General features: G+C 39.4%; 2 protein-coding genes and 1 long non-coding RNA gene across 3 annotated transcripts; 2 read left to right on the top strand and 1 right to left on the bottom strand.

The window, feature by feature from the left end:
* Positions 1–387: 387 nt before the first annotated feature.
* On the bottom strand, positions 388–1,071 carry LOC139190396 (uncharacterized). The gene is made up of 2 exons (XR_011574641.1): positions 919–1,071; positions 388–811 (listed from the first exon to the last, which is right to left on the bottom strand). It is a non-coding gene; the product is annotated as an uncharacterized lncRNA (long non-coding RNA).
* Positions 1,072–2,829: 1,758 nt separating this feature from the next.
* Positions 2,830–4,539, top strand: LOC103401240 (AAA-ATPase At2g18193-like). The gene has a single exon (XM_008339951.4). It carries the CDS (start codon positions 2,925–2,927, stop codon positions 4,413–4,415), a length of 1,491 nt encoding a protein of 496 aa, XP_008338173.2. The 5' UTR covers positions 2,830–2,924; the 3' UTR covers positions 4,416–4,539.
* Positions 4,540–17,145: 12,606 nt separating this feature from the next.
* On the top strand, positions 17,146–17,751 carry LOC103402252 (uncharacterized). Its single transcript, XM_008340991.2, has one exon. The coding sequence runs from the start codon at positions 17,146–17,148 to the stop codon at positions 17,749–17,751; it is 606 nt and encodes a 201-aa protein (XP_008339213.2).
* Positions 17,752–21,024: the final 3,273 nt, after the last annotated feature.

The raw sequence follows: 21,024 nt of genomic DNA, 5'->3' as shown, positions 1-21,024 counted from the left end.
ATTTTCCCTTTACTCAAAGATTGCTGACTAGTTCAAAATCTCTTTTGATTAGTTTGTGATCCTTATTTTTGGTATTTAACACAAGAAAATTATAAAGTCCTTGTCTTCAAGGCATAGAAAAGAACCCAAGTGTGGATTTAACCCCTTCCAAAATAACAATCATTTGAGAAGAAGGCCAGTTTCTTGTCATGCAAGCAAATGGCTTATTAACAAGGGCGGAGCTACCTAAGGCCTAGAGGGGGCATCCGCCCCCACTCAGATTTTGGGGCGATGAAAAAAATTGTCATGACAATTAAAACAACAATTAAATTTTTGATTTTGGTTCCGAATATTCCACGTTTTCTAACTTAAATCAAACTCGATTGAACTGGGGGTTTCATAAATAGATTGGATTCAATCGATGAAGTATCATAACTTGATATAAAAAATTTACTCTGCAAAGTATTTTATATGAATTTACTTCATCCATTTGTTTGTGGCATTACAATTTAAAATTTAACTTTTTAATTTAGAGATTTTTCATTGTACCTGACCCTCAACAACTTAACACCCATTATTTTACTCGGTTGTTTTAGGACACCCCCAGTCAAAAACATTTCTAGCTCCGTCCTTGCTTATTAAACAACTTAAAAGTTAAAACAAACAATATGTTGGCCTTGGACAATGGTGGCACGGCTGAACAAAATCACCATTTTTACAAGAGAGCCTAAGAGCCTATTCAAGGCTTGACGAAGGCACCTTGTGCTAACAAGAGTTCACCATTCGCTTTCATTTCAGGGGGAGGTTGTGAGAGGATCATGCATCCCAACAGCTACATTCATAAATAAAGATTGAAATTAATATCACAAAGAAACATGAAACTTTCAATAGTTAGGCAAGTACAATTTAACTAGCTCAAACAAGAAAACAAATTCTTACCTCAGGGGACTTGCAGTCAACTTGAATCAGCAATTTCTGCAGTAAAAGTGAACTCCTCTACACGATGACAGACTCTTTGCAGCAATTTTGTTTATAAAAACCACAAGAAAAGAAACTAACAGTCCCGGTTGACAAAAACAGAGGCACATCATTATACAGAAACCCAAAGAAAAGGCATTAACATAACAAAATGTGCACACTTTCCACATGATAATTCATGTACAATGGCCACCAACAATGTATTCGTCAACACTCACCAACAATGGCCAACTCATGAAGCACCGAAAAGACCACAACTTTGATACGACTTTGTTCAATCACTCCATAACTTTGGGCACTCTGTCTGCTGATAACTTTTGGCACTTGTGCTGTCTGCTGATAACTTTGGGCACCTATGCTGTGCTGTCTTCTGATAACTTTCGGCACCTGTGCTGTCCGCCGTGTATCTTCTCCTTTTGAGATAAATTTGAAGCTTCATCTCTTCCAGTTAGTGTTTTTGGTCCCATATAAGGGTAGTCTATTATATTATGTGTTAATGACTTAGAGAAGTTGGTTTATGATATTAAGTTCTATTATTTAATTAATCTATCATCTTATAAAGAATATTGCAATTATCAACCAAGAGCATCTCCATCGACGTGCTCAATCTAGCTATATATCTACACTTTCTTAACCATAATTCACAATTTCTATGCTCCAAGAGAAACAAATTAACCTTACGTGCCAGACCGACGTGCACAAGCTCTCTTTTTTGGGCTTTATGAAATTTAACCCACTTGAGTGAGGAAATAAATTGATATCGAATTTGTTATCCAAGAAATTTGCATTAAGTCATCTCACTTAAAATAAAAAATGAATATTACTATACTGTAATACTAAACGACCACTCGAGAGTAGTTGGACTTGGAGCATTTCTCAACTAGTCTTGAGAGGGATCAACTCTTTTTCTTTTTATCAAGGAAATGATTACGATATGTCAATTTCTTCCTTCTACACACTCATGTTTAATTTAATATGATGGTCAGAAATACAAACTTGTGGACGTATAAGAGAGGGGAAAAAAAGAAGCATGTGTGGCCATCATTTCCCGTTCTTTAAACTTTAAATTTTTTTATTTTTGGTTAAAACAACAATATTCTACTCTAGGATACTGGATTGTGCCAAGTCACATAATGAGCCATGGAATTCAACAAAAATATTTATGTTATGGTCATTGCCATATGTACACATCTAGTGGCTATATATCATATTCATAGATTGGACAAGTTGACCTTAGTTTTTACTTTCGAGTTCTTTTGGTTTGAGGACCCATCAAATTTAAATGAATAGATTCTCTTTGAAGCTTGTATTTTTTTCTTAATGTTCTAATAAAACCATATTTGAATGTTAAAGAAACAAAATGCAAGCTTCAAAGAGAACATTATTGATTTAAATCTCAAGGGTCCTTAAACCAAATGGAAAAAGGAATATAATTATTAATTAGGTTATAATTATTTGAAATTATTCCTTAGTTTTGATTAATTAGAGAATAATTGAAAAATGTTATAATTAGTGTGATTGTGTAACCCTAAATAGAGATTGCAAGTAAGTTGTAGTTCAGTTGGTCTAATGCAATTGAGGCCGCAACCGAAATAATACATCACACGAGCCTTCTCTCTCTCTGCCGTCCTTCCTCTCTCTCTCTAAAATCTAGGCCGCAAAAGAAATACTACATCACACGAGTCACACCCATACCTTGTTTGTCCAGTCTAGGCTAGAAACAATATTAGGGCAAATTGAGGAGGAGAAAGTAATCAGAAGAGTGAAATTGCTTCTAAACTAAGCAACTAGAGAACTTAGCCGCGTCTAAATAATCAGAAGAGAGAAATTGCTTCGAAACTAAGCAAAAAAAGGTGCAGACTTTTTTCCATATTTGCTTCACAAAATTTAATTTTGTCTCTCATACTTCTCACTACAAATTAAAACGCCTCATTACTTCATTTTTCTGCACATCTTGGAAAAACAAAATGTTTACATCTCTCAATCTCAAAGAAATGCCAACAAACGCGTCCTCCTTGTTCTCAGCCTATGCCTCCTTCGCTGCATTCATGATGTTGGTCCGCACCGCGGCCAACGAACTCATGAACCTTGTACCCGACAGGGTCCGGGCGTACATAGAATCGGTCCTTCTCCATCTAGTCACCCCTCTCTCGGCTTCCCATGATCTAACTCTGGTCATTGACGAGAACGCCGGCATGACAAGAAACCAAATCTATGAGGCCGCGGACGTCTACCTTCAAACCAAGATCAGTCCCTTAAACGAACGTCTTCGGGTCAGCAAAACACCACGACAGAAAACCATCAGCCTCGCCATCGAAAAAGGCCAAGAAGTCATCGATACCTTCGATAACATTGTCCTAAAATGGCGTTACGTCTGCATTGAATCCGATAATAATCCTGGTCGTGATCAAAAGCGTCAATTCGAGGTAATATTCCACAAGAGGCACAAGGACAAAGTTGTCCTCTCCTACTTGCCTTACGTGCTTGATCGAGCCAATGCAATTAAAGAACAAGACAGAGTTGTGAAAATTTATACACGAAATTCATATCCGAACTACGATGATGATGACAATCATGATTGGGGTTCGATAAGTCTGGAGCACCCGGCTACGTTTGAAACAATGGCAATGGACCCCGAGCTTAAGACCATGATGAAAAATGATTTGGACAGGTTTGTGAGACGGAGGGAGTTCTATAAGAAGGTGGGGAAGGCTTGGAAAAGAGGCTACTTGCTGTACGGTCCTCCCGGCACTGGAAAATCTAGCTTGATCGCGGCCATGGCAAATTATCTTCATTTCAACATTTATGATTTGGAGCTTTCTAGTATTTACAGAGACTCGGAATTGAAGAGGGTATTGTTGTCTACTACAAATCGTTCGATTTTAGTAATTGAGGACATTGATTGCAGCATTGATGTCGAAAATCGTGAATCGGAAGAGCAGCAACAATCATCTCAAACCAAATTGACGCTTTCGGGCCTATTGAACTTTATTGATGGTTTGTGGTCGAGCTGCGGTGACGAGAGAATTATCGTGTTCACTACCAACCACAAGGATCGATTAGACCCTGCATTGTTGCGTCCAGGACGAATGGACGTGCACATTCACTTATCGTACTGCACTGCAAGTGGATTCAAGGTCTTGGCCTCGAACTACCTTGGCATTGGTGACGAAAACCATCATCGGCTTTATGGGGAAATTGAAGGGTTGATAGAGAGTGCGGAGGTGACCCCTGCAGAGGTTGCTGAGGAGCTCATGAAGAGCGATGACGCTGATGTGGTGCTCGTAGGACTTGTTGATTTCCTCAAATGTAAGAAGGCCGAGAGGCAACGAAAAAAGGAGGAAGAGAGTAACCAAATTAAAGATCAGGAAGCAGCAATGAAGAAAACGGATGTTGAGGACAATATTAACGACGAAGGCAAGGGCTCGCTGCATTCGAAAACCTTGAATATGATGTAATGGCTTGCTTAACTTGAATGATACAGAATATGTTAGGTTTTGTTCTGCCCTCTTTGGCCAAATGAATGACTTATGCCGGACAATGAATCTGTCTTCTTATGAGAATTTTTAGAGATTCAAATTACTCAACTGGTTTTCTAAACTAGACAGATGAATAATTTCATTCGCATTTTGATTTTCAGCAGCTCAAGTGATAAGAGTTTTTACTCCTGCACACCATTTCCATTTCTTTTTTAGGGAACTTTAACGAAAAACTCCCGTTACTGTTCATTTTAACGAAAAACCATATTTTTACACTAAAAAGTTAACTCTGATACTATTCACTTTACCCTTTATTTTGTCTTTATCGTTAAAATTCAAAGTTTTCAAGTCTTTTTCATTAGTTTTCTTTTTTTTTATTATTATTATCTATCCTATCAAACAATAGAAAAATAAAACAAGCCTCAATCTACTTAGTATCGTCGACTGATATTTCTTTTCATTTATAAGTTAGATGTTAAGTTCAGATATCATCAACAGTGAGTTTGTAACCAATTTATTCGGCTCATATAACCTTTAAAATCTTTGATAGGAAATAGGTTATTGGGGATTTGGGCTTTCTTATTGTCCCTATCCTGTTTACATTTTGGGCCTCACCCTCATTGATTCGGACGACCCCGCATTAACCACACACGTAAATCACGGCTATCGGCCCCTCATCAACCATAAGCGTTCAAAGGCTCAATACATCTTCCATTTTACATCTCAATTGTACTTAAGAAAATAACCACACACTTATCTTTTATAAGGTTCTAAAAGACGTTAGATGCTAGTCGGACGATGGTATGGGGCTTAACGCTTAGGTGATTAGGCAGGGTCTAGGCATATTTAAGTAAATTTAATAGATATCGTATATATAAATATCTGCTTATACTTTCTAATTGCACTGTGATACATAAATTAAAAAGTAGAATGACATATAGTTTATAAGGTATTAGAACATAATAGAAAGTGAAAGTTATCTATTTTCTGTCTAAGTGAGAGTCGTGATCTAGGAGACTGTCATTTCTTAATTTTCAAATGCTTATGAACTAATCGGAGGCAATTATATTGAATAAATCAAATTCAAACTACGAACATGATAGAGGGAGAAAAACAACGCATTGTTATCGTTTTCCTTGTACATATACCCTAATTTTCATTTCATACCTAACTGGTCTTCATTCATATAAGAAATGCTAATATTAATTGTGCGTAAGTTGATCATAACTATTCTTGCTTGGAGGACCTACAAAACCATGAACGAATTGAATCGACCCACATCCACCCTAAACCTGCTGACTAGTTATATATGTGATCATACTTCATAAACAAGTTTAATGTGTCTTCAACAAAATTGACACAACTCAAATTAAGTGCGACAAAAATTGATATTCATATATTAGGTGAAATAAATTCAGTTTTGAGCGAAAACTAAAACTAAAATCATGTTTGAAGAAAATAGTAAAAGATTAAGGCTATACATAATATTAGTAACCCTTGGGTTCACAGCTAGCATGAGGTGAAGGAGAGACTTTTTAATGTGGTTGGAACATAGAATGGTACACTACATGTCACTATACAAATGGTATGATATGTGCGTTAAAATGTTAATAACTTAAAAAAATAAAAACTTTCACTACTTACATAAAAAGACATTGTATACCACTCATATTCCTGTTACAATAAAAAAAATTCTGAGATGAAGGTGACAGTCTGATAGGTGCATCAAAATTTAGAGAGTCCCAAATCAAACTTCTAAGGCCATCTCCAACCGATCCGGCCAGAGGGTCATATGGTCGAAAATAGCCCGAAAGGACACGAAAACCATCTCCAACCGAAGGCTAGGCCAAAGGGCTCGTGGGTCCCATCGGGCCATAATTAGAGAATCGGGCTAACCGGTTGGCCCATAACAGCCAGCCCCGGCCAGTCCAGCATTTTGAATCCCAACAACTACTTGCTGATGTCAACTAGCCATTAAATTTGTTTTTTTTTTTTACAATTTTTTTTACAAAATTAAAAAATAAAAAATCTATTTTTTTCCTATAACTACTTAAGCATTAAACAACATTAAATAACATTAAGTTACATTAAACAACATTAAACAATATTAAATAACATTAAACAACATTAAAAAACGTTTAACAACATGAAACTTAAACAACATTAAAAAAAAACATTTAACAACATAAAACTTAAACGCCTACTCCATGCTTCTTTTGGCCCAAAGATGTACAACAAGATCCTATTGTAGGTACTTGTTTGTGGCGCATAAACTTATCATCCAATGGCGCCTCATGTACTCATTTAAAGAGATATTACCAGTTCTTGAATTCAAAGGCAAATTAGGCTCATCGTATATTTTTGCACGAGCCCTTCTTGATCTATTTGGATCCTCTTAGTCGTCATCAAACTCTCTATCAATAGACCCATCTCGCTCATCTTCCACAATCATGTTGTGTAATATGATGCACAACATCATGATGGAGTTCAAATTTTCTCGACTCATCATTTTGCCGGTTCCTTAATGATCTTCCATCGTGCTTATAGAATACCGAAAGCTCTCTCAACATCTTTTCAGTATGCCTCTTGGTGTAAGGTAAACCACCTTTCGACGTCATCCACATGGTTTGCAATTGCTTGGACAAGTGTCACCCACTTTGGGTAGATGTCATCTGCCAAGTAATACCCCATGTTGTACTGACGCCCGTTGACATAGTAGTCCAGTTGAGGTGATTTACCCTCCGTCAGGTTATTGAAGAGGGGTGAACGCCCAAGAACTGTAATATCATTTTGGGATCTTGAGACTCCAAAGAAAGCATGTCAGATCCATGTGTCAAATGATGCAACCGCCCCTAGCATAATAATTGGTTTTCTTGATCTTCCGCTAAAGCCTTCTTGCCATCCGGTGTGACACGCCCCGACCCTGATATTCCCCGAATACCAGGATAGACACGTGCTAAGTGACGAAAACCATTAGTTGATACAAAAGCTAAGAATAAGAAATAAATAAGGGTTATGAATTTAAAATACAATGAATTAATAAATTAGGAACGTGTTCAGAGCATACAACTAACTAGAGTTCTAAAAGAATTAATGTATAAATTAATAAATAAAAGGATGTGGGTCCTACACCGAGAGGACTCGAATATGCCAATGTGAAAGCATTGACGTCGGGATCGTATGCCTCGATTCTAAATCCTGAAAAGGGGTGCAAAACAAGGGTGAGTGGACCAAGTTCATATATATATATATATATATACACACACACATACATAATACGAAAACAGTTATGAACATACTAACCCTCAGGTTTATATATAATGAAAACTACTAGCATAATAAGTGATAGGTTTTTTTAAACTCTAGCATGCCATAAAACATCTCAACAGGTATAATGCGGAAAAACATCATGTAAATCATCGCGTGTATCGTCTCGTAAGCATGGTGTACTGTTAGTAAAATCACTAAAATAATTATAACTCCCGACCCTATGCCAGCATCATGGTCTCTGCGCTCGATATTACCAACTCCCGGCCCAATACCTGCTCCGTGTCCCTCAGCCCGTAGCTAGGGATTATTTCTTCCGGCTTATCTGCCAACATCAGATCCTCGCCCCAGGCGGCATAATGTCCACTAGGTACACACAAATAGTTACGCCTCTCATAAATAACCACTTCATAGTATAAAGTCATCGATCGTCTATACTATAAAGAAGGGTTTCGAAAACATGTTCTAGCATCCTATCGTCATCCATCAGATAGTCTACCAGTTCATGGTTTTTATAGAAAATACGATATATATATATATATATATATATATATATATTAAAATATAGCTCAATATAGGCTAACAATTAATTCCTCACCAAAAACACGAGACGAAAATTAACATATTTCATAAACATGCTTAACATAAAATCAAAACATAAACTCGTAAGGCATGCTATTCATTTATGCAATTAAACCATAAAATCATATAAATTTTAGAAGGGGTCCACTCACAGATACTCCTTAGCAGTAGAGTTATGCGGATAAGGATTAAGAATTTCCTCACTAGCAACTTCACCTAAGCACAAAATTGTAATAAATAAATAAAAGGATTTTCTGAAGGATTTGAGCTTGAACTAAATAAAATAAAGGATTTGGGTTGAATGGTTAAAGCCTAATGGGTTTAGGGTAAATGGTTTTGGTTTTGGATAGGTTTAGGAATAAAAAGGGTGGTTTGGAAGCCCAAACCCACACACGCCAGCACACACACACACACATGCACATACCTGCACACACATACAAACACACACGTGCACCACACACACGTGCACACACACGCACACACGCACACACACACACACACACACACACATTACACACACACGGACAAACATACACAACACTCACACTGTGCAGCCCAATACACCTCACACACGCATGGCCTAATACAACCGCACACAACACACACACACACGGCCCACAGAGTCCAAGCCTGACATGGCCCGCAAGCCAAATAACCAAGGAAGAAAATGGGCTGGTCCAAGAATGGGCTAAGGCCCGAGGGTGTTTGAGAAGGCCTGGTGGCCTAGGTGTGGTCGGGGAAGAACACCGGAACCGAACACGCATGCACATAGGATGGTAGGGGTTAGGGCTTGAATAAAGGGTTTAAAACCTCACAAATACACATAAGAACTCACCCAGATGTACTCCAGCAAGTTTTGAGAAGAGATGGACCTCCAACTCGCCGGAGTTCATCCTCCTTCTCTTGCCAGATTCTGGAAATATAGATGAGGGTGCATGCATGGATTATAACTTCAACACATAGTTCAAAAATCTCATCCAATCATCCCAGAAGCAAGAGAGATAGAGAATGGATGCATTACCAACACTAGCCGACTTCAGACTCGACGGCATTTTGCTGGAATTTATCGTCGGGGCTGGGGTTTGTACGTGCAGAGGTTGTAAAGGTTGAAACCCTCGAGTTTCAATTCAAAAATTAGCATCACAAAGTGCAACATAGTGAGATTAAAACCCAGAAATTCAAAAGTAAGTAGAGACTTCACCTAGGTTTGAGTTTGAGAGCTTCAAGCTCTCGGCATTAATGGTGCCAAAGTCCACACTGCACCGATCCCACATGTAAGATCACCACTATGATATTTGCATCCCACAAACTTCGAATATGCTAAGGTTGGGGTTGATTTGTGAAGGTAAGTGGGAGAGTAAGGGCTTTCTCCTCTCGATGCTAAAGATAGTGAGTTCGAGAGAAACAGAGTTTTAGAGAGAGAAAGAGAGTTCTGAAAATATTAAGGGAAGAGATGAGAGAGAGGGACCAGGGAACAAAGGTTATAAGATGGGCCCCACGTGGCTGACCAATTTAAGTCCCAAACATAATTTTTTTTAATTAAAACTCAACTATTTTTTAAATTAGGGGGTGGGGTGTTACACGGTGGGACAGTTCTTCCACTGCCAATGCATGCAATCTAATGACCCTATCATGTCCGGAAAGCCATGGTCTTCAGCTTTGCGAATGAGCCGATCTATATCTGCTTGATTTAGTTGAAGGAGGTACTCTTCTTTGTAAAGTTGAACTACTGTGTGACATAATTCAACAAGATTATTAAGGCATGTAGACTCAGACATACCATATGTATCATCCATCATATCAACTGGGAATGCATAGGCCAAGATTCGGAGTGCAATATTAACCTTCTGATGTGGTGAGAAACCAGGACGGCCTGCTCTATCCAATTTATGTCGAAAGTATGGATTGACATGTTGGACATCATGAAGTAAATACTCAAAGACATGACCCTTCATCCGGAAACGACATTTGAAATCCTTTTCGTTGTACACTGAGTTAGGGTTGAAGAAGTTGTTCATCAGATTATGAAGCGTCGTCTCTCTATTTCGTGGCTTGTAATCGGGACCAGCAATAAAGCCACCCTATTGAAGTTGTTCTTCAATTGCCTCACACGCCATGACCCCAACCATGGCTATCATATATGATGCATTGCACCATGTTTCATCTTCTTCATCGGACTCCTCATCTTCTCATCTCATCTACACTCATTTATCTTCCAATTAGGAATAAGGACCCCCAGTTGGAATTCAAAAAGGATCCAAAGTTAGAATTCATTTCAAACTTGAATTGAAAGAGATATTGGAGAGGGCAAAACTGAAGGTGTGTGAATTATAGACCAATATCCACCTTATGTATGAACATTGGAAGCTAAAGATAAAAAGTGTCACACAGATAAAAATCTTATCTAAAATTCCCACAATCAATTACATCTCGACACGTGGAACTCGAAATCCTATCCGAAAAATTATTGAGATTACATATCGACAAGAAATCTGCAAAGTTACTCACAGATCAACACGTGGCACTCAAAGCTCGAGACGTAAAATTATTGAAAGTCCTTATCAACAAGACATCTGCAAAGTTACTCACAGATTGACACGTGACACTCGAAATTCAAAACGTCAAATTATTGAGATTCCTTATCGAAAAGAAATCTACAAAGTTACTCACACATCGACATGTGACACTCGAAATCCGAGACGTAAAATTATTGAGATTTTAACTTGAAAAATTATTGAGGTAGTTTAATTTAAGTAACCATATTAATTTAATTAAAATAATAAATTATGTTTGGCCCTACGGCCCTTTGGTCCCCTCATTTGGAGATGATTTTTTGTCACAAGGCTATGTTTGGCCTATGGCCCTCTGGCCCTTCGGTTAGAGATGGTAAGAAATATGGTCTAACATTGTTCATTAAAATATTAATTTCTTAGAAGACTATAGGGCTAAAATGAGTCATTTAGCCATTCTTCGGTTGGAGATGGCCTAAAAACATGACAGTGACCGTTTTACTTTTACTCCACATTTCCTTTGGCCATAAGAAACCGCAGCTACAACATCAGCCCAATAACCCAACTTAATTACAAAACAGTCCATACCATTCTTCTCTTAGCGAAAAAATCATCACATATATAAAAAATTTTAAAACTCTACATCGAATCCGGATTCTCACCAAATCCTCTTTGTGAGGATCTTGAAGATCCGTAAATCATATTCGTTCATCGTATATTGTGCGGTCAAAAATTATTTTAAATATTTTTATTTTAAATTAAATACAAACAGTACCTAACAAAAACTAACCGCACAATATACGATGAACGAACACGATTTATGAATTCTCAAGATCCTCATCAAAATGATCATGAGAGGATCCTGTTGGCTCTGCATCAAAGCACCTGTCTCAAATTCTGAAAACAAACTTTCCCTCTGCTTCCATACCTAGCTCCATAAATTACAAAATGTTGTGGTATATTTTATCTGACAAGGAGAGAGAAGGCCGGCGGCAAAAAGAATAGAGAGAGATATATGTTTTTGTAGAATTGTAGAGGAATGTGTGTTGTTATCCCTCCTACATTATGCCTTTATTTATAGTAGTAAAATGAGATAAGATATTCCTTCATCCCCAAGGAATACATGATACAATAGGAAATGATAACTAGATTAAATCTAATCTAGGATTTACACAATCACACTTAAACTAGGAATGTTTACAACACTCCCCTTTAAGTGTGTAAATACTCAAGGTAGATTTAGCATCATGCAGAAGTTGAGGAAGTCGCCTCATTAGCACTGATTCTACGGAACAACGCTTATTCTCAATAAGGTAGGAACTTGCATAAGTAGTAAGTCTCACTAAAAAAACCCTAAGGCTATGGTAAAAATCTGAGTATGGACAAAATCCATAGTCTAAGGAAAAATGCATGAGAATTGCAAAGTCAAAAGAAATGTCTACAGGACGTCATCAGGGATATGACCAACCCAAGGTGGGTGCCTCGTTAAAACCTAGTTAGGTAGCAAAAACCTAGTGGAAAAAATGCTCCTAATCGTAGGAAAAAAGAGTATATTAAGATCAAACAAGTATTTACAGGATACTCCTCCTGAGTTTGACATAATTCTAAAGAGAAATAGCAAAGTTACAACTCAAAAAGTTTACGCATACCAATTCCATGAACAAGCTTCTGAAACATCGTCTTCGACAGTGATTTGGTGAAGAGGTTGGCCAGATTGTCTTGTGAACGGATTTGCGTGACTTTAATCTTCCGATGCTCTTATTGTTGATGTGAAAAGAAAAACTTCGACGTAATGTGCTTGGTATTGTCTCATTTGATATAACCATTTTTAAGTTGTTCGATGCATGCTGCATTGTCTTCAAAGATCGTCGTCGGGACATCAACGGCGGGATAAAGATAGCAGGAGCTTCGAATATGGCCCACTACTACTTTCAACCAAAAGCATTCCCGAGTTGCTTCATGTAAGGTGAGAATTTCAGCATGGTTAGACAAAGTGGCAACTAAGCTCTGTTTAGTTGACCTCCAAGAGATTGCGATGCCTCAAACGGTAAAGACATAACACGTTTGAGAATGTACCTTATGCGGATTAGACAAGTATCCTGCGTCGGCATAACCAACAAGGCAAGAATCAACTCGAAGAGCATAGGGTATGGCATCATTCGAGGATTCGTAAGGATAGGACAAGCCCAAATCCGTAGTATCCTTAAGGTAACAAAAGATGTCTTTCATGCTAGTCTAGTGTCTGTGTGTAGGTGCATTATTGTATCTTGCCAAAAGATTAACAGCGAAAGAGATGTCAAGTCTAATGCATTGAGCTCAGTACAATAAAACGCCTATCACACTTAGATAAGGAACTTCATGCTCCAAAATCTCTTCATCATCCTTCTTCGGACATAAGGGATCTCATTTTGCATCTAGCGATTGAATGACCATAGGAATATTTGAAAGCTTCGCTTTATCCTCATTAAAATGACGCAACACTTTCTGGGTATAGTTCGATTGATGTACTAGGATTCCATCTGAACAATGCTCTATCTCGAGACCGAGACAATATCAAGTTTTACCTAGATCTTTCATCTCAAATTCTGACTTCAGGTGTGCGGCAATTCTCGCAAGCTCTTCAGGAGTTCCGATAAAGTGCATGTCATCAACATATACTGCAATAATCGCAAATCCAGAATGTGACTTCTTAATGAACACACAAAGGCATAGTTTATTGTTCACATAGCCCTGACTAGTCAAATACTCATTCGAACAGTTATACCACATTCTTCTGGATTGTTTCAAACCGTAGAGTGAATGCCTCAGCCTAATTGAGAGCGTGTTCCGGGGTTTAGAAATATTTGAACCAATCAATGTAAGTCCTTCGGGAACTTTCATATAAATTTTCGTATCAAGATCCTCATAAAGATACGCGGTTACTACGTCCATCAGCTACATATCCAGTTTTTTGAAAACTACCAAACTGATAAGGTAGCGAAAAGTAACCACATCCATAATGGGTGAGTAAGTTTCGTCATAGTCAATCACGGGGCATTGTTAGAAGCCTCGTGTAACAAGACGAGCTTTGTAACGCACAATTTCATTCTTCTCATTACACTTCCGAACGAAAACTTATTTGTAGCCAACGGGTTTCACATATGGAGGAGTAGGAGCTACATGTCCAAACACCTTACGTTTCGCAAGCGAATCGAGTTCGACTTAGATTGCTTGTTTCCAGTTTAACCAATCAGTTCTACGTCAACATTCATGATCTTAGTAGCTACTGCATATGTTAATGCATAATAGAATTTCTATGCCACACATCATCTAAGCTAGCATAATAGACCGAAATCTCTCGATTCTCATTAGGAAGATTCACCTTTTCAAGGACGCTTCCATAATCTAGAATTTTCTCATGAGTTGGATAGAATGAGTAAGCGATATTCAGATTCACGGTAAGTTCTACAGGACCTTGTGTCGTGGGTTTCCGCTTCTGAGGGTGTAAATCATTTAAACCAAGAGGTCTGCCGTGCTTTTGTGTAAGGGGCAGATGATTGGTTAGCCGCTAATGTACGTGAATCACCAGATTTGGCGTCCCGAGGCTCTAGGAGGGAAGTCTATCGTACATTTAATACATCCATCTTTGTAGGCATATTCGCAGCTGGAATGTGTGATCTTGTCACGCGCGTTAGATCGGTGAAAACATCTGGCATGCTCTGAGCTATGCTCTGGAGATCTAATATACGCTGCACTTCAGTTTCAGACTGAGCAGTGCGGGGATCTAAATGAGACAAAGTGGGAGTCGTCCACGATAATTCGCATCATACGTTGATGTTTTTATCTCCCACTAATGACGGAAAGAATGTCTCATAGAAGTGATAATCCGCAAAACGAATGGTAAACAGATCACCTGTCAAAGGTTCTAAGTAACGAATGATCAAAAGAGAATCATATCCGACATAGATTCTCATCCTTCGCTGAGGCTCTAATTTTGTACGTAAGGACAACTAAATCGGCAAATATACCACATAACAAAAAAGGCACAGATGCAATATGTCGAGTTCGTATCCGATAACCAACTGAAGGGCACTAAATGGTTGTGTCGCAATAGGCTCCAAGCAGACCAACTTTGCTGCGTGCAATATTGCATGGCCCCTAACAGCGATCGGGAGTTTGGTATGTATAACCAAAGATCGAGCAATCATTTATAAACGCTTAATGAAAGCCTCTGCCAGGCCATTCTGGGTGTGAACATGGGGTACAAGATGTTCATTTTTAACCCTAACCGACATGCAATAGTTATCAAAAGATTTAGATGTGAATTCTCCAACATTATCCAATCGAATAGATTTGATTAGATAATCAGGGTGGTGAGCCCTGAGCTTGATAACCTGAGCCAATAGTTTGGAGAATGCAATGTTCCTTGTGGACAACAAGCACACGTGTGATAAGATTTCTCAAGGATGGTGAATCGGTCCACAAATGTCCCCCTAAATTCATTGTAGAAAAATGGGAGGATTCGAACGAATCTTACCATAAGAAGGCTTAGTAATAAGATTTCTCATTGAACATGTTTGACATGCGATTCCATAGATCGAACCTAAGCTTCGGGTTAGTGGATACCCGTGTGATGATTTGAGGATACGACGCATCGCTATTCGTCCAGGATATCTCAAATGATCATACCAAAGTGTAATTTCGTGCGCAGTCCCAGTAGTAGGATTGGCCACATAATGGCATTCTATGGGGCGTATGGTCGTAGTATATAGACCACTCGGGATACGCTCCATCTTCTCTAGAATACGCTTCTGGCCATATTCGTAGGAAGTTATGCACATAAATTCAACTTCATTTTCTACGTGGGTTTCAACATGGTAATTGTTATCTCTAATGTCCTTGAAACTCAACAACGTTCTTCCGGAACGTGGAGAATAGAGTGCCTTAGAAATGATCAAGATTGTACCATTAGACAACATAATATGTGTCTTACCATATCCTTCTATCAGGTTGGATGGGCCTGATAAGGTTGTTAGAGGTGCATTCTTAGGTATGAAGTTAGTGAAATATATGCGTTCACGCAAAACGGTGTGCGTAGTTGCACTATCTGCCAGACAACTAACTTTCCCACTAGTCATACCTAGAATGAAAAATTAATTTGAATCGGTCACATGCATAAAAGTTTTGAAAAACAAATATCAATTCAAAATAATTTCATTTATTCAAGGATAGTAATTAATTAAAGGGTAAATTACATTGTACCCCCTTAGGTTTGAGGTTTATTACAATCGCATACAACATCTTCAAAACATTTCACTTTCATACCTCAACTACTATTTTATTTCTGTTGGTACCACACATAATGGGCCTTAGACTTTGATACATTGGGCCTCATTACCCGGCCCATATGATTATGTAAAAGGAGAAGCCCCTTATTCTATAAAAGGGGACTCCTCCCCCCTCACAAATCGGACTCGGGGAACCCAACAAAGCGCAATACCCTCACAAACACAACAACACTCTCTTTCTCTAGGGACTCCCTCTCACCCTTGTAATCCATACATACAGTTAGAGAAATACAATTAGTGTAGACGTAGCCCAAACATTGGGGTGAACCACTATACATCTTGTGTTATTTACTTTCTTGCAGATTCACGGTCGGATTTACGTTGTTCCAAGACCTTCGGTTTTGTGCATCAACATTTGGCACCATCTGTGTGAAGCGACACGAAAAGCTATGTCGGTTCTCTCTCAATTTTTCACATCCGCCGTGAATCTGCAAAAACCCAACAACCTAAAGCTTTCCCAGAAAACCCACCGTTTCACCCGCCTCTCATCCCCCATTTCTGACGCTCCAACTGTCACATTTCCTTCCCTACCAAAACTTGAGCCTGAGTGTGCATGCCTCCTCCCCGGGCGCCATCGTAATCGGCACAAATCAGAGCTTTCTCTCTCCTCTGAATCCTCCCAAGCGAGACCAATCTGTGACTTCCATGGCCGATTTCCAGTTCAATGTGAGCGCTCCTCTCATCTCTGCTCATGACCAATTGGGCATCTGGATGGTTCTCTTCGCCATAGGCGCTTTCGGTATCTGGTCAGAGAAGAACACAAAGATTGGGAGCGCATTAAGTGGGGCATTGATAAGCACGTTGATCGGACTTGCAGCCAGCAATCTGGGAATCATTTCTTCAAACTCGTCGGCCTATTTGATTGTGTTGGAGTTCCTGCTCCCGCTGGCTGTCCCGCTAGCTGTTCCGTTGCTTCAACTTTTATGTTCTTTTTCCTATTACAGAGAGAGAAAGATGAGAGATAGTGAATGATTGAGTTGCCAGTTTTGAGAGAGGGAGTGATATGGGTGGGGGACGTCATCCATGGTGGCCAAGTTCGCTTTTTTCACACCGAACCCACCTTCCTACAAGCTTATCATAGACGACCACACCGGCCTCCTGCTTCTCAGCCCCTTCCATCACTGGGAAAATATGGAAGTTCTGAAACTGCTGACCCGTCGTGGCATTGAGGTTGTGGCCATCCACATTCGCCACCCTTTGGCCATTTCTACACTGCTTTACTCCCACAGCAACGCCACCGATCTGGGCCATATGTACAAGCTCTTCATCGAATTGAGCATCCACCTGCGCGTCAATCTCATGGGGTACGACTATTCGGGGTATGGGCAATCAACTGGAAAGGCAAGTGAGCAGAATACATATGCAGATATTAAAGCTGCATATAAGTGTCTTGAAGAATGCCATAGTATCGAAGTTCTTCCACGTCCCCTAAGGTTTTCTTCACTGATTCCATCACTGAATCTGAGAAATAGAAGAGAAAATAAACTCAGAGGGTGTAAGGGTGGCAGATATAGACAGCGAAAATTCCAAGTTCGGAGATTTCTCTTGCAGGAGCTCAAGCAGCTCATCCGCAACGTCCGGCGAGGGAGCACACAGAACCGGAGGAAGAGGAAATGTTTGGGCACTTAGTGTCTGGGTCCTTCTCTTTTCCATTATTGTCAGAACCCTCTCAATATTGTGGAATATTTTGATAGACACAATTGGGGAGGAACGTGTGAGAGGAATATTTTTTACCATACTTTCTTGTTCTCTGGTGCTTTGAGTTGTCATCCGAAGCTTTACCCAGCAACCATGTGATAAGTTCAATGTACTCAACAATATTTTGACCATACTTTCTTGGTCTCTGGGTTTGTTGTTGGTATAGTCATGTGAGATGGATCTGCTACGCACCAACGATCTGCGACTGTCGACCACCTATATGGAAAAAGATAAGATGCTCTCCTTTAATATCCCATCATTATGTTTTCTCAATATCATTTTTTATTTAATACCTTATTATTTTATTTATGTCATGATGATTAATTATAAAATAATAATTTTATTATTTTTATGTCATGATGATTTATGATTAAATAATATAATTAATATTTCTGATATCACATGATTACTACCACGTTATTGATTTATACAACACGTGATTTATCACACAACAGAATAAATCATTTATTCACAGAAGGCACATAGTACAATATTTTTGCCTTGACAAACTTTGTCAATTTGATTTATTCATTATACGGTCATACGTATACTGTCATTTATTGTCAGGAATTATTAAGTAACTAGATCCACCAATCAACATTGTTGCTGATTAAAGAAGTCTACCAACTTATAGACTGATGAGCCACGTGCTCATGATAATCTCTTGTATGACCGGACATCCACTTGCTTGGACATTCGCTTATTGGGACACCTATGTGCCCGGACCCAATTCGATGACCCTACAGATAGCCCCAACTCAATGGCCCTACGTATAGCCCCAACTCAAAGACCTGACTTGCTGACCCAATCTGCGATTCCGACACATAGACCCAATATGCGAACCCGACAAGCGAACCTGAGTCATGTCGAGAATCAACTCATATTGAGTGCATGTCGACATAAAGTAGATACTTGCAATGAGGAATACCATGAGCCGAGTTGCCTCGCAGCGAGCATAGCCTCTAGTCGAGCCGCCTCGCAACGAGCATCGCCTCCAGCCGAGCAAACGCTTCGCCGCGAGCATAGCCTTTAGCCGAGCAACCTCGCAACGAGTATCGCCTCCAGCCGAGTAGTCTCGTAACGTGTGATACCTCTAGCCGAGTATTGCTTTATGTTGAGCATTGCCTTGGGTTGAGTACTAGTTCAAGACATCTAGCCATTTCGGCCCGTACATGGATTGGATTTGAAGTCTCCAGCCAAAAGACTCTCTTGACTGAAGACTTGGAGGACTACTGTTGGTACAACACATAATGGGCCTTAGACTTTGATACATTGGGCCTCATTACCCAGCCCATGTGATTATGTAAAAGGCTATAAAAGGGGACTCCTCCCCCCTCACAAATCGGACTCAAGGAACCCAACAGAGGGCAATACCCTCACAGACACAACAACACTCTCTTTCTCTGGGGACTCCTCCTCACCCTTGTAATCCATACATACAGTCAGAGAAATACAATCAGTGTGGACGTAGCCCAAACATTGGGGTGAACCACGATACATCTTGTGTTATTTACTTTCTTGCAGATTCACGGTCGGATTTACGTTATTCCAAGACCTCTGGTTTTGTGCATCAACAATTTCAATATAGTACCTCCATTACATTTCTCATCCATTGATCCGCTAAAAGCTGACGTGGCTGCCAAATGTGTGACATGTGGCAAAAAAAATAATTTTTTATTCATTTAAAATATTATAATAATCTACCTTTAAAAAAAAAAAACCAAATTAAAACCTACCTCCGCGCAACCCCCTCCACCCCTGCAAACAAACCCAGAAACATTCCCCTCTCGACCCACCTCCCTCTCCTCCCATCACCACCATAGCCCTTCCCTATCACCATCGCAACCCCCAGACCACTCATCCCTCTTCACCTTCCCGACCCACCTTTTCCCTCCTCCACTCTCTTCATCTCCCCTTATTTGGTCGAGACCCACTGCCGAAGGCGACGCCGAACCGGAACCCAAATCCTTCTGTCCGAACCATTTATGGAGGTGGGTTTCAATTTGGGTTTATTATTATTATTATTATTATTATTATTATTATTAAGGTAAATTATTATAATATTTTAAATGAATTAAAAAAAATTGCCATGTGGCACACATTTGGCAGCCACGTGGCACAACTGTGGGCGCCAAGTCAACTCTTAACGGATCAATGGATGGAAAATGTAATGGATGTACTATATTGAAATAAAATAGTAGGTAAGGTATGAAAGTGAAATGTTTTGAAGATGTTACATGCGATTGTAGTATACCTCAAACTTGAGGGAGTACAATGTAATTTACCCTTAATTAAAATTTAATATCCAAAAAACAAATCACCAACAAATAATCCAAGCATAAAGGAAAATTTGTTCAAAAATCAACCAAAAACAAAGGGGGTTCGGCCTAGGGGTGCGCACAGGCCGAGCCAGGCCCAATTTTGGAGGAACCAGACCTAACCCGGCCCGTTTGAAACGGGCTGATTCGGGACAGGTCCACAAGTCCAACTCTTTTTTTTTTTTTTTTTTTGTAATTTATATACTGCACAGCAATAGAGACATGTTTTAGAAGATTACAAGATCTGTTTCACAAGCTTCTACACACATGAGTTGTTTTTTAAAATTGAGGATGCGCTGCACATCAATTCTTATATATTCTTATACACACACACATATTAATAAACCAGATGTGGGAACTCGGCAAGTATCATTATCAGTCACCAATAAGGCACTGAACTCAAGACTATATAAATCCTTATGTAATGGACTGTACAAATTCACTGAATTTCTAAATCCTCAGCAACTTCATCTTTTCAACTAGTGAAAGAGTACAACCATACTATTGTTTGGCATCATATAGAGACTAAGAAAAGAGGAAAAAAATGAAAACAAAACATTTTCCTTTAATAATAACAATATTTGGTATTACAATAGCACGAGGTTTAACCCCTTGCAATTTCTCTGAAACCTTGCCCAATTTTTGGTCACCTCCTCGAAGCAAACTCCGACAAGTTTGTGGGTTCTAGAGCTCTTACTCAATTCGGCAATGCGGTGGTGGTCACGAGGAGGAGGGATTGGGGAGAGTCGTCATCGCCGCCGCCCATCCACCGTGAGACGACGATGTCATTCAAGAACCATGAAGGTTGAGAGAGAGAAAGGGAAGTCCCGTCCACCACGTGGCAGATGTCGCAGTCGCCCTAATGTCAGCCCACGTCAGACTGCCT

Source organism: Malus domestica, chromosome 02 (genome assembly GCF_042453785.1).
Source record: "Malus domestica chromosome 02, GDT2T_hap1".
In the NCBI taxonomy this organism is placed as follows: Eukaryota; Viridiplantae; Streptophyta; class Magnoliopsida; order Rosales; family Rosaceae; genus Malus; species Malus domestica.
The sequence above is the reverse complement of the archived record's forward strand: the minus strand, read 5'-3'. Positions and strand labels throughout refer to the sequence as shown.

Excerpts from the sequence above, each read along its gene's own strand:
- LOC103401240 (XM_008339951.4), top strand. The coding sequence starts at position 2,925 with ATGTTTACATCTCTCAATCTCAAAGAAATGCCAACAAACGCGTCCTCC.
- LOC103402252 (XM_008340991.2), top strand. The coding sequence starts at position 17,146 with ATGGTGGCCAAGTTCGCTTTTTTCACACCGAACCCACCTTCCTACAAG.